Consider the following 13,036-nt stretch of genomic DNA (forward strand, 5'->3'; position numbering starts at 1 on the left):
ATTTATGTCTTATTATGATTTTGTGTGTGAAATGTTTTGTTTTAAGATCTCCGTGGCAGTGTCTGATGGAAGAGTGAAAGCAGAAGGCAAACATTTAATCCCATGTTTCCTGGTGAAACAGGGTTAAAGTTAGCCTTGTATTTGTTCGTACTGGTGATATCTTATAGTGGAGCTTGAATGATTGTTCTTCACCATATTACCTTAACATAGAAAGATATTTTTTGTAATCATTTAGCTCCCATATAACATATCAACAGTTTAAAGTAGATTTGCCATCTTTACTGCAAAGATGCAAATCGTTTGGGAGGTGGGACTGATGAATAGATACCACATCAATACACTCTGATTTCACTAGTACTTTCATCTGTACTGTGGAGAAAAGTTGCATTGTTTTTCAGTAAAAAAGTAAGATGGCTTGTTATCTATTCTACAGAATGGGGAAAAACATAGTGCTTTTCAGGTAACACATATATTACATAATTGACAAAGTCCTAGTTTATATATATGTTATTTTTATGAAGTGTGTTCTTATTTTTATCTGTAAACATCAGTGATTCAGATTTTCCGCATTATTCCTTTTAACTTAAAAGTTACTTGACTTCTTTGTCAGTAATGAGAGGAGCGTAAAGTTCTGTCTGGCATTCAGACAAATTTAGAAATTGACTTCTACAGCACATAGAGAGATGGAGGGGAGGGGGAGGTAAAGAAGGAATGAGAGATGGAGTGAAAATGAGACGAGCCACTGTGCTGTAAATCACACTCCAGTACCCTCGAGCTTGTTAAATTTACATAGCTGGAAATTAGCTTAAGGGAGGCAGATTCATGGATGAAAATGCAGTGTAGAGAGGGGTTGTTGTGCACTACATTGTAGGGATGTGTAGTTAATACTGACTCAGTGCTCATCTACACCTATGGTTCTCTCCTGTCTGATAGATTTGGATATTAAAGCCTCTTACAAATGTTGTTTAAAGTGATTGAGATGTTCTTTCTCTCAGCTCTGGCTAGCATACTTTTAGATTTTTTTCAGGCTTAAAGGATCTTTGTAAGCTTCTGGAGTTTCCTAGCTCATAATAATCACCTCTGTATGATTCCCAAGAGTTTCATTGTTCTATTAAGAAAATTGAAGTGTATTTTAGATATTCTGTGTGTAAGAAATGCTATTGAGCAGTACATATGTAGGAATGTGGTTGGTAACTGTTATGTAACTAAAAAGAACAAGTTTTATTATTTAGGTATTTTTAAAGATCTATAGTAGATTATCTTTTCTTAATTATACGTCTTACAATATGCTTTTCCTCAGTAATGTGACATTATCTTATCTTACCTGCCTTTATAGCAGTTTTCAAAGATTAATTTTTAAATGCCCTAAAGTTTATTTTCTCCCAAAATTAAGGTTTTATTTTACTAGTTTCAAAGCAAGCCTAAACAATTTGAGGCCAAAATAGTCTGGATCTTGATGGATGAGATTTGAAATATATAATGATTTGGACAACCTTTATAATAATAAGATAATAAAAAGATAAAGTCACTCCCTTTATTTAAAACAGTTCATTATAGAGCCTTTAAATAATGGAACATTTTGATAATTGCACACTAAAGTTGTCTACCTAAAATCTACTTAATTAAATGAAACAGAAATGAAGCTCAACTGATGCTGCAATGCATTATAGCCTCTGCAGCCACATCTGTCACATGAACCATCCTGAACTTTGTTGGGCTGAAAGCAAAAATCGAGAAGCCAAGAAAAAAACAATCAAGCCAGACCTACCTGAAAGTTTAAGTTTTACTAAAGAAAATATATATTTTTTTTATTTGTGTGAACCAGTCCTTTAAAGCCATGAAAGCTGCTTGTGAACAGACATGGGGATCATGAAGCTGTCTAAACTGCTGTTTACTGCTGTAGCAACTGATAACAGCAGCAATGGTGCATGAAATGACAATAAAAATAGAATTATTGTCATCTGGTGTTTATAAATTTAGTCTGAGGATCAAAGATTCTGAGCGGCCTGGTTCACATAGCACTGAGGATATTAATGCTTCTTTATCCTCTGTGAAATACAAGCTCAATTTAACTGCTATCACAATGACATCATAGTGTATTCCTGTCTGGAGGTTTCACCCTTCTTTTTAGACACTGATGAGAAAAGTCTTCCAGTTTTAGGAACTTATTGGATTGTTTGGTCATTTTATAGAACAGATGCTAATCAGGCGCATTGCAGAGTGATACCTGATTTTACTTGAGGAAGAGTCAGTGGTAGTGAAACCAGAGCTGAGGAAAAATCACCCTCAATCTAAAAATACTGTGCTGTTTCTCCCGTAACGTTCTTTTTGGAAGTTCATAAAACCCAGAGTGTGTTTTATATTTGATATATGTTGAGCAGATCATGACGACTCACACTGAGCACAGGACTCAGTTCCTTCAGGTAAAGCACCTCCTCCCAAGGTACAACAGTTCAAGCAGGGCAGAGATCCTTGTGTCCCTTGTCTGCATGACTGAAATGATGATTTACTCTGTGAACACATTGTGTCTTTAGCTTTCTCAGCGGTGTATGTCTTCTTTTTCCACAAATAAAGCTTTGTGATGCCATTAGATATCAGTTTAACTCAACATAAAGACCTGTAACAAAAAAAAAGCTCATTTTTAGGCAGTTTGTGCCTTTTTTTCAACTTTGCCTCTCTGTAGCTTTAGCAGCCATTCCACAAATAGAGTGTAGTCTGTGTGTATATGTGTTGCTGAGCTTGCTACTGCATGCAGCAGAATTAACTCATGGATATTGTAGGAGTCTCTGTGTACTAAAGTCCTTTTCTTTGGTTGCCTTGGATTTGTCTGTCCTTTAGTTACCCTTCTTCCAGCATGGTTTAAGCGCTCACTGACTCACATGTAGAATAAATTAGTGCTGAATAAATCTTAACTAGCATCACATCAGTTATTGAAGGTGAGTAATTAGAGTAATGGCTGTTCTGCAGAACCACTATGCTTATCAATTTTGTAGGAGACTTACATCATTTTAAATGTAGTGTAATCCTTATTTAATAATAATAAAAAATTATGCTTCATACAGTATAATATGCTTTGTGTAAGCTCTTCATCTTGGTGGATGTATGCTTGGTTTCCTTCCATTATGTTTCTTGTAATCAGTTAACCTTTCTCAGCTAATTAATTGGATTGTTGACTGTTTTCTATCTGTCCATTTCCAGTCTGGCTTGCCCACCAGGAAAGTTAGGAAGAAGGTGAAGGTTGATACTTCCAAGTTTATGACTCCATACCTGGCCCACAGCCAGAAGATGCTGGAGCAGTTCAGCCATGTAAGAAACAAGAGTTTTGCTTTATGGCCAAATAAAGTCTTCTTTTTACTTCTGTTCTCCAAGTCATGTCTGTGTAACTTTAAATAATGCTGTTGCCTGTGACAGAATAAGTACCGCCAGGCTTACGACTTGTCCAGAGGGACGCCTCCTGCCATTACAACTGAAACACCCGAAATAATCCGCATCAGGAAGGCCCAGGAGCAACTTAGTGAGGTAATGCTGAGAACTATGGTTCTAGGGTCCTAAGAATGAAGGTGGAGGGCCTATGAGATTGGAAAATTGCTGATTTTAATCCTTTTGTTTTGAAATTTGTATGAATTCTGTATGAATGTCAGCATGATAAATTTGAACAAAATTATGATGGAAAACTAAAGCTCACTTTCTGAAACTTGCTTTGATCTTGTTGTCATTACGAGTAATATTAAATTACATATATTACCATTAGGTTAAATACCGCATGGAGGGAAACAAGGTCCGAACTACAAGCTTATATGATGGCGAAGCAAGAGAGGTTGCTCACGTCAAGCGTGTGTCAGATCTGATCAGCAAGGTAAATTACTTAAGCTTTTACTGATAGGGAAACATTTTGAAATAGATTATTATCATCATTATTGTCATTAAATCTGTCTGTTTACCATCAATGTTGTTGTTAATCTCTTGTAGGTCCTGTACAGACAGAAGTGGGATGAGACTAAGGACAGGTACCTGCTTCCTCCTGATGCTCCTGAGCTGGTCCTGGCTGTAAAGAATGCTGCTAACTATAGCAAAGTAGGTCCAATGTGGTATTTATGTATTGAATTTCATGACCAAAACATGGATAAACATAAATAATTTTATAAAAAGAGCAATAGTTAAACACTTGTTGTACATCTTTCCTTGTCAGAAACTTTACACAGAAGCCTGGGATGAAGACAAGACCATGTACTACCCTTACAGTGATAGCCCTGAGCTGCGCAGGGTGGCCAAGGCTCAGGAGGTCCTCAGTGATGTAAGCTGAATAAATTATTAATACTCATTTATCAGCTACATAAGAATGTATAGTGTACTAACAATCACTTTTTGAATGTAAGTGAGACTCTAGGTTGGGTAATGTGGCACATTACACAAGGGCTTTCAGGGGAGCCTTATTATCAGCACACAAATGTACAAATCACATGGATGCACATATATATATATATATTAGGGCACGTAGCGAGGTAAAAAATATGGTTATTACCAAAAAACCCTTTGCTACTACTGTAAGCAAAGCAAGCATATCAAGTGTTGTACAGCTGTATAGACGCCCACAGCACACAACAAACGAGCGATGCTCCTGCAGGAAACAGGACAGATCACCTGCGGCGTTTGGAAGATTTTATTAATTAGATTAAATAAATGAAAAAAACAACGCTAACAAATTAATATCGTTCTTTAGGAACCTTATTAAAAATGACATATAACCTCAAAGTTTATTACTTTTTTAGGGCTTTCCCCCTTAAAGTAACAGCTGAATGTTTTTAAAACAAACTTTGCAGAGAGATTTTTTTTGTTATAATATTACACTGTATGATGTAATAAATATCAGGCATACAAATATGTGAACAAGATTCAACTTATGAGACAATGATTACAAGCTAAATGTGCATTCTGTTATTTGGCTATTTTTTAGGGTTTAACAAGTAAAAAGCTCCATAGTATAATGCAGATATAAAAATTATTCGATTGTGATTTTAAACTTTATATGTAATATAAGATAAGTAGCAGGTATTGCTAAATTATCCCCCAAATTACAGTATATCGTTCATCCGTAAAGCATTGTTTTCTTTGGAGTTAGTTGGGTGGATTGCTTGTATACATCAGTCACTTCTGAAAGAAAAAAATACACCTTTTATTTCAAAGTCCACTTGTTTGTGTTGAGACAGATGGATAATCAATAATTAATCCCTTTAACTGTTAAAATGAACCTTTTTCCTCTCCCTCTTCTTGTGGCCCCTAGTATTTGACTTTCTGCTATTGTAGGTAAATCCCAGTGAGACTGTGCATTTAAGACAACTGATGCTAAAGAATTAACTACACCAATGAATTTTATTGCTTCCTGTGTTTTCCTTTAACAGATTATCTATAAGAAGGGTCATGATGAGCGCAAAGCCAAGTACACATCCTTGCCTGATCCTCCTGAAGTGGAGCTGGCCAAGAAAGTGGCCCATCAGCGCAGTGATGTAAGTCAAATTGTCTTACAGACACATTCTTTAATGCCTTCATGCTTTCAGGATGCATTAGCCAGACACTTGAACTTATGAATAAATATTTACTGAAGGCAATAGAAAATTAGAATTAGTGCATATGGTGTTATCATAAGTTCTCACTTTACATATTTATAAGAGCACAATAAAATGCTTCATGGACAGCAAATTCTGTCTAATTGTATGGCCTTTCCTATCTTCTAAAGCTGCATTTTGAATACTCTAATCTGCGTACACAGTGCGCTTGTAAAAAAAAAAAAAAACCCACAAAAACAGTGCCCTCAGACACCAACTAACCCCAAGCAACTGCTAGGAATAACTCACCACCTGCTCTGTGACATTATTGGCCGCACTGAGCTGGAAGGGACATGCTAACAATAGGTTCAAATTACTGGGATTCTAAATGTGTGCTGATAAATATGTGGAGATATTAATGGACTGTCATCCATTTCTACAAAAAACAACAAAACATGTCTATTAATGTTTTCACTTCTTTAATTTTCCACAGCTTAAATACAAGGAAGATTACAATAAAAATGTGAAGGGTCAGTGGTGTGAAACACCCTACTTTGATGTCGCCATCGCCAGGATGGCAATGGATAACCTCAGCGATGTAAGGGCTAACTACCACCAAGCACAGGATTTTCAGATTTATAGGGCTGTGTGTGGTTGCATCTGATTATTTTGTTTTTTTTTTTCTTCCAGAGAAAATACACTCAACTTTATGAGGATTCAAAAGACCAAATTTATTTCATGCAAACGGACACACCCGTTTACAGCACAAACAAGAAGGCTCGTATTGCTGCTAGTGAGGTAAGCACACTAATACTTAAATACACAAAAGGTATTAGAGCTTTTAGAAGACCTGTGTCATGTGCATACACGTCGGAGCAAAAAAACATGTCTCAGAGAGCAATGTGTCTGCAGACTGAGTACATGGACAAAGAAACTGTTTTGTGCTCATACTACATCACTGCTGCTGCAAGGATTCAGTGTGTAGTGTCAACAGTACGCAGTAAGAACAACATATGAAACTGTTTGAAGAGGCTTTTCAGTTCCTGTATCCCTCATAGCCGCCCACACATTCACACACAAGGAAAACATGCATCCTGTTAGAAGACAACGAAGATGCACTTCTTTCATCAACTTAACTTTGTGAATAAACCTCTTTTACCCATTTTCTTAAATTTTGTTTTGTCTGTTTTTTTTTTGTTTGTTTGTTTTTTTTTTGCTGATACTGATCTGTTTATGTGTTCAGGTCCAATACAAGAAGGAATATGAGAAGTCAAAAGCGCAGTGTGACTACAACACACTCCCTGCCACAGAGAATCCACTCCTGAGACAGCTCAGATACGCTGGCACCATCCTCAGTGATGTGGGTGTTGTTTTACATTTTATAGAAAATATTATTGCTATGCTGCATCAACTCAGAATAACTGAGCTATGTAAGAGTTTGTCTTAATCAAAGAATGAGGTGACTACTTCAGTGATTGAAGTGGGTGTAATATATGATGTTTCCCAATGTGGGTTATTGAATTAGTGGCACTATTTGTTTATTTTGCTTTTTTAAATCTGAATTACTGATCAGCCTTTTTTCCCCCCATTACTTTTTTCCTTAAATCTTGCAGAAAGTGTATAAGGCCAGCTATGAGAAAGCAAGGGGTTCCAGCATCAACTACTGTGACACACCAAAGTTTCAGATGGATTCAGTCCTCAAACAGTTCACTGATGTAAGAAAACGAATTCACAGGTTCTCACTTAAAAAACACCTGTTGTTTTAATTTTTAATAATACATGCATTTTATTATTTTAATATCTTTAGACACATTACAAAAACAAGTATGAGAATGAGGTGAAGGGCCATTACATTGGCAGCTATGAAGACCTCTATATGCTTCACTGCCAGAAAGTTGAGGAAATGAAAAATGAGGTAATTCACAGCACACAGTGGTTTCCTTTTTCAAAATTTGTGTAATTTCTTATTTTCTTTATCATATATTAATCAAAACTTGTTCTTGTCTTTTCACAGCAAATGTATAAAGCAGATTATGAAGACATAAAAACCAGATGCTTCTTTCCTCAAACTATGACACCTGAATATGAAGCAACGAAGAAGCTTCAGCAGTGTAAAGATGTAAGTTGTTATTGCCAATTAAAATATCTGTTTGCTGAACTGACCTGCCATCAATGTTATTTTTACATACTTATAGGTATGATACATTTTTTTTCCATTTTATGTTTTTCAGACAGTTTACCGGCACCATCCAGACACTGTGAAATTTACACAAGTTGTGGATTCGCCAGTCCTCGTTCAAGCCCAAATCAACGCCAAACAGCTAAGTGACGTATGTATCTTTTTTTTTAATCACCTTTCCACTGATATGCATTCAAACTCCCACTGTAATATGATGTAATAATAACCCACACCAATATATCTGTTATTTGGTTATTATGACAGTGATTTATATCAGCTTCTTCATAGTGAAATTATGTTTTGTTTTGGACATGTGTTTACTGAATTTGCTACAATCAGCAACTAATCCTTCAGATCAAATTCTCCTAGAAATGCAGATCACTAGTAAATGTGCCCAATCATCCACGCAGCCCAGCTGTCTTTCTATGGGCTCCATGGAAACTGGAGAACCATTTCAATGCGGTATAAATAGAAACAAGCATTCAGTTGGCCCAGAATAAACCTTGTGATCAGGCCCAGGGAAGCCGAGAAAAGGTTTAGTCAGAATTTCCAGCCAACACACTGCTGCCCTCTGATGTCAGGAAATCAAACAGCACTTTACCAGAATATTTTAAAGAAAATTTATATTTATTTTTTTTTGCAGTTAAACTACAAGGCAAAGTATGAAGAAACAAAGTTCAAGTGCAGTCTGCCCCCAGACTACCCCTTCTTCATCCAGTCCAGAGTTAACGCTTTTAACCTAAGTGACGTAAGTACTGATTTCTGTCAACCTCTAACATTTGACTGAACTTGATTCTTTACAGTTACACGAATGACATAATTTTCTCATTGCAGAATTGTTATAAGTATGATTGGGAGAAGTCTAAAGCGAAGAAGTTTGAGGTCAAGGGAGATGCCATATCAATCCTTGCTGCTCGTGCTCACACAAACATTGCCAGTGATGTAAGTGTGCTAGGCTTAATAGACTTAATCATTCTTTGCCAGCTTTTTGTCTACACAATTTAATCTAAACTTTTCATCCTCTTTGCAGGTCAGGTATAAAAAGGAGTATGAGAAGAACAAGGGGCAGATGGTCGGAGCCCTCAGCATTAATGACGATCCCAAGATCTTGCACTCTGTTCACGTGGCAAAAATCCAAAGCGATGTAAGTTGTTGGCTCCTTCATATTTTTTACAGCTGAGCGAATAGGGCACAACTGAACAATATCTCACTGATATCTTCACAGCGTGAATATAAGAAGGACTATGAAAAAATAAAGACCAAGTACCATACACCACTGGATATGGTTTCAGTCACACTAGCCAAGAAATCCCAGGCAATTGCCAGTATGGCTGGGTACAGAAAGATCAACCCCAACTACTTCCTTCCTTATGACAGTGTGCTGCTGGATCTGGCCAAGAAAGCCAATATCATCCAGAGTGATGTAAGTAAAGGCCAAGAAGCTTCAATTTTGTTTTCAATCATTTTATCAAGACACATTCCATGGTTATTATTTTAATTGTCTATACTCTCTCAATATGTTTTCCTTTCACAAAGAATGAGTACAAGGCTGACTACAACGCCAACACTAAAGGTACTCCATGGGTCCCCTTTGGCTCCATAGAGGTAGAAAAGGCAAAGAAAGCCGGTGAGATCCTTAATGAGGTATGCGTGTAACTGGATCACATTACTTTTCCTTTAATCATAAAAAAGGTTATATTTGATGGCTTCTGAGACATTTAACCGAATAATGCATTCATTTCATTGCTTCCTTTAGAAAAAATACAGACAGAACCCAGACACAATCCGCTTTACATCTATTGATGACCACCCCGTTATGCTGCAGGCCAAAGTCAATCAGCTTCAGAGAAGTGATGTGAGTTCACCGTCATTCTCACCATCAGTCATGTTGAGCTTATCAGAAAATGTTTTCGTGTGATTTTTTCTCCTTTGGCTTTCTGTCCTCATAGCGGTTCTATAAGAGAGGTCTTGAGGAGATCCATCAGAAGTACTCTCTGCCTCCTGATGTTCCTGAGCTGCTCCAGGCCAGGTGCAATGCCTACAATGTCAGCCAGGTGATGCATACAAAAACTGAGAAATGATATGTTTCTTATTTAAAAAAACTAAAAAAAAATTCTTCTGGCTCACTTTGATACAGTAACTTTCTATAGCTTTTTAAAGTATGCCCCCATACTGTTGGTGCAAAGGTGTACATAGAAATATAAGAGATTCATGGTATTGTATAATAATTTTTTTTTATTTGTTTCTCTGTTTTTGTCTGTAAACTGTGATTTCAGAACTACTACAAGCTTGCCTGGCATGAGATCATTGCTAAAGGTTATGACCTGAAGCCTGATGCTATCTCTGTTCTTGCTGCTAAAGCAGCCAGACATGCTGCCAGTGATGTAAGTCTAAGTGATGTTTGCCCTGTGATGGAGAGGCATCCTCGCAATCCATTTTACCATACAGTTTGGTCTATGTTGTTCTGCTTCACATAATAATTAAAACTCTTTGAATGCCAGACAATCAGAAACCTGTGTGTGTCTTGACCACCAGGTCCAATACAAAAAGGCCTATGAAAAGGCTAAAGGTCACCACGTTGGCTTCCGCAGCCTCCAGGACGATCCTCTGCTGGTTCACTACATGGCAGTGGCCAAAATCCAGAGTGACAAGCTCTACAAGAAGGACTACCACAAGGCCAAGCTGAAGTATCACTCTCCAGTGGACATGTTGAGCTTGGTTCAGGCTAAACATGCTACAAAAGTGCAGACCTTTGCTGGCTACAAGCAGCATCACCATAATTACTGTCTTCTGCCTGACGCTATGAATCTAGCACTTGCTCGCTCAATGAACTACAATTCCAGTGATGTAAGTTGAAATAAACCCTTGTTGGGATGTTTGTGATATATAGTAGGTAAATAATCATAGAATTTGTCTGAACAGTCCCAAATGATCTGGTGATAATTCTTTGGTAATCCTTGTTTTCCAGTACAACTACAAACTGGATTATGAGACCGGAGTAAAGGGAATTGGCTGGGTCCCAATTGGTTCCCTGGATGTGGAAAAAGCCAAGACGGCAGCAAAGGCCCTTGATGAGAAAAACTATCGGCAGCACCCCTCCACGATCAAATTTACCAGTGTCACTGACTCCATGAACATGGAGCTGGCCAAGGCCAATGCCAAGATAATGAATGCGGTGAGGATGGGAAAACAGACAAAAGCTTTAATTTGGTCAAAAAAAGTCTGATAATTTTCTTCAGCATAGTCATAACTCTATCTCCTCATTGTAACTACACAGAAAGAATATAAAGCCAGTGGAGAGAAATTCATGCACACTTACCATCTTCCACCCGATGCCCCTGAACTGATGCAAGCCAGGTATAATGCTGTCAACATCAGCCAGGTTAGTTGCATACTTTTGTGTTTATAAACAGTTATAGAGAGGAAAGTATTGCTATATTCGTGAAATAACTCATTCACTTTCATCTAGAATTACTACACCCACTCTCATCGTCAAGATTTGCTAAAAGGACATCACGTGAAAGAAGATGCAATTCCCATTATTGCTGCAAAATCTTCAAGAGACATTGCCAGTAATGTAAGTTGTGATTGTACTAATGTAATTCAAATTACATTTAAAGAACATTCAAGGATGTTATTTATAATACTTTATCTTTTATACAGTACAAGTATAAGCTGGCATATGAAAAGGCGAAGGGCCACCACGTTGGCTTCCGCAGCCTTAAGGATGATCCTCTGTTGGTACACTACATGGAAGTGGCTAAGATGCAAAGTGACAAAAACTACAAGAAGGACTACCATAAGGCCAAGCTGAAGTATCACACCCCAGTAGACATGATGAGTGTCGTACATGCTAAGCATGCATCTACCGTGCAGACTATGACTGGATACAGAAAGATCCCCCACAGCTTCTTCCTTCTTCCGGACAACATGCACCTGCAGCTGTGTCGCGGCATGATGACCATTCAGAGTGATGTATGCTTTCACTTGTCGCTCACATGTTACCAAAATATAATGCTAACACAGTACAATGAATAAAATGTTAATAAGCATGTTATTTGTTTTCTATATGCCCAAAGAATGTCTACAAATCAGATTACAACAACTACTGCAAAGGTTTAGGATGGGTTCCCATTGGTTCTGTGGATGTTGAAAAAGCCAAAACTGCCAAAAATGCATTAGATGAAAGGGGCTATCGCCAGCATCCCAGTACTTTCAAATATACAAGCAAGACTGATGCCATGAACATGGTCCTGGCTATGGCCAACACAAAGAATATGAACCAAGTAAAGAAATCCCCTTTGTCCTTAAGTATATTATAAAATTTATGTATGTCAGATTAAATCTCATCTTACATTTTTTTTTAAATGCACTTTCCTTTTCCCCTCTAGACTGCTTACAAAGCGTCTGGTGAGAAATTCATGCACACTTATAATCTACCAGCTGACAGTCCAGAGTTCCTCCAGGCTAAATTCAATGCTCAGACCATGAGTGAGGTAAGGGCACAGATTATTTAACTGAACATTCAACTTTGACAATGTTTAATAACCACATATGCAAGTTAAATATGTAAATATGTGTTTATGTGAATTACTTTTGTACAAAAATTGTGGTAACACTGTTTTTTATTTGCAGAGTCACTACAAGCACAAATGGCTGGAAGACATTGCCAAGGGATATGATATGAAGCCGGATGCTATTTCTATTCTGCATGCAAAACAAGGCAGACATATTGCCAGCAATGTATGTAATATATATATATATATATATATATATATATATATATACATGTTTAACAAAGAATGCCCTTCTGCACTTTTTCTTTTTAAAGGATGACCTAAACTGGCTCCTCATAGCTACCTCATTTCCTTTTTTATTTTAGGTCCAGTATAAGAAAGACTATGAGAAGGCCAAGGGCCACCATGTTGGTTTCCGCAGCCTCCAAGATGATCCTTTGTTGGTTCACTACATGGAAGTGGCAAAGATACAGAGCGACAAGCTCTACAAAAAGGACTACCATAAGGCCAAGCTGAAGTATCACACCCCAGTAGACATGATGAGTGTAGTTCATGCTAAGCATGCATCTACCGTGCAGACTATGACTGGATACAGGAAGATCCCCCACAGCTTCTTCCTTCTTCCGGACAGCATGCACCTGCAGCTGTGTCGAAACATGAATTTCCAGTCAAGTGATGTGAGTTTTAGTGACAGTTATAGGCATGGATTATTCTTGGATCAAAACCATGTTTGAAATGTAACTAAATTAGAACTAATTGACAGATTCATTTTAACTTTGAACCTGGTGTGTGATAAT

General features: G+C 37.4%; 1 protein-coding gene across 17 annotated transcripts in view; it reads left to right on the forward strand.

Annotated features, from left to right (window-relative positions):
• The window catches only part of neb (nebulin), a 57,539-nt gene that overhangs the window by 675 nt on the left and 43,828 nt on the right, over positions 1-13,036 (forward strand). For 16 of the 17 annotated variants that reach the window (XM_042001262.1, XM_042001263.1, XM_042001267.1 and 13 more), the window contains exons 1-19: positions 7,590-7,662; positions 7,775-7,873; positions 8,366-8,470; positions 8,557-8,664; positions 8,753-8,866; positions 8,948-9,145; positions 9,259-9,366; positions 9,479-9,577; positions 9,672-9,776; positions 9,999-10,106; positions 10,258-10,569; positions 10,691-10,897; positions 11,000-11,104; positions 11,192-11,299; positions 11,386-11,697; positions 11,802-12,008; positions 12,114-12,218; positions 12,358-12,465; positions 12,605-12,916. In XM_042001262.1, the coding sequence (XP_041857196.1) occupies positions 7,615-7,662; positions 7,775-7,873; positions 8,366-8,470; positions 8,557-8,664; positions 8,753-8,866; positions 8,948-9,145; positions 9,259-9,366; positions 9,479-9,577; positions 9,672-9,776; positions 9,999-10,106; positions 10,258-10,569; positions 10,691-10,897; positions 11,000-11,104; positions 11,192-11,299; positions 11,386-11,697; positions 11,802-12,008; positions 12,114-12,218; positions 12,358-12,465; positions 12,605-12,916 (2,868 nt within the window). In that variant the 5' untranslated portion in view covers positions 7,590-7,614. Of the gene's footprint in view, positions 1-2,381; positions 2,424-3,198; positions 3,307-3,411; positions 3,520-3,751; positions 3,857-3,969; positions 4,075-4,189; positions 4,295-5,399; positions 5,505-6,036; positions 6,142-6,233; positions 6,342-6,786; positions 6,904-7,156; positions 7,259-7,350; positions 7,459-7,557; positions 7,663-7,774; positions 7,874-8,365; positions 8,471-8,556; positions 8,665-8,752; positions 8,867-8,947; positions 9,146-9,258; positions 9,367-9,478; positions 9,578-9,671; positions 9,777-9,998; positions 10,107-10,257; positions 10,570-10,690; positions 10,898-10,999; positions 11,105-11,191; positions 11,300-11,385; positions 11,698-11,801; positions 12,009-12,113; positions 12,219-12,357; positions 12,466-12,604; positions 12,917-13,036 lie in introns of those variants that run through there. The other variant, XM_042001278.1, reaches the window with a different exon arrangement.

The sequence above is a fragment of the Melanotaenia boesemani genome, chromosome 12 (assembly GCF_017639745.1).
Source record: "Melanotaenia boesemani isolate fMelBoe1 chromosome 12, fMelBoe1.pri, whole genome shotgun sequence".
In the NCBI taxonomy this organism is placed as follows: domain Eukaryota; kingdom Metazoa; phylum Chordata; class Actinopteri; order Atheriniformes; family Melanotaeniidae; genus Melanotaenia; species Melanotaenia boesemani.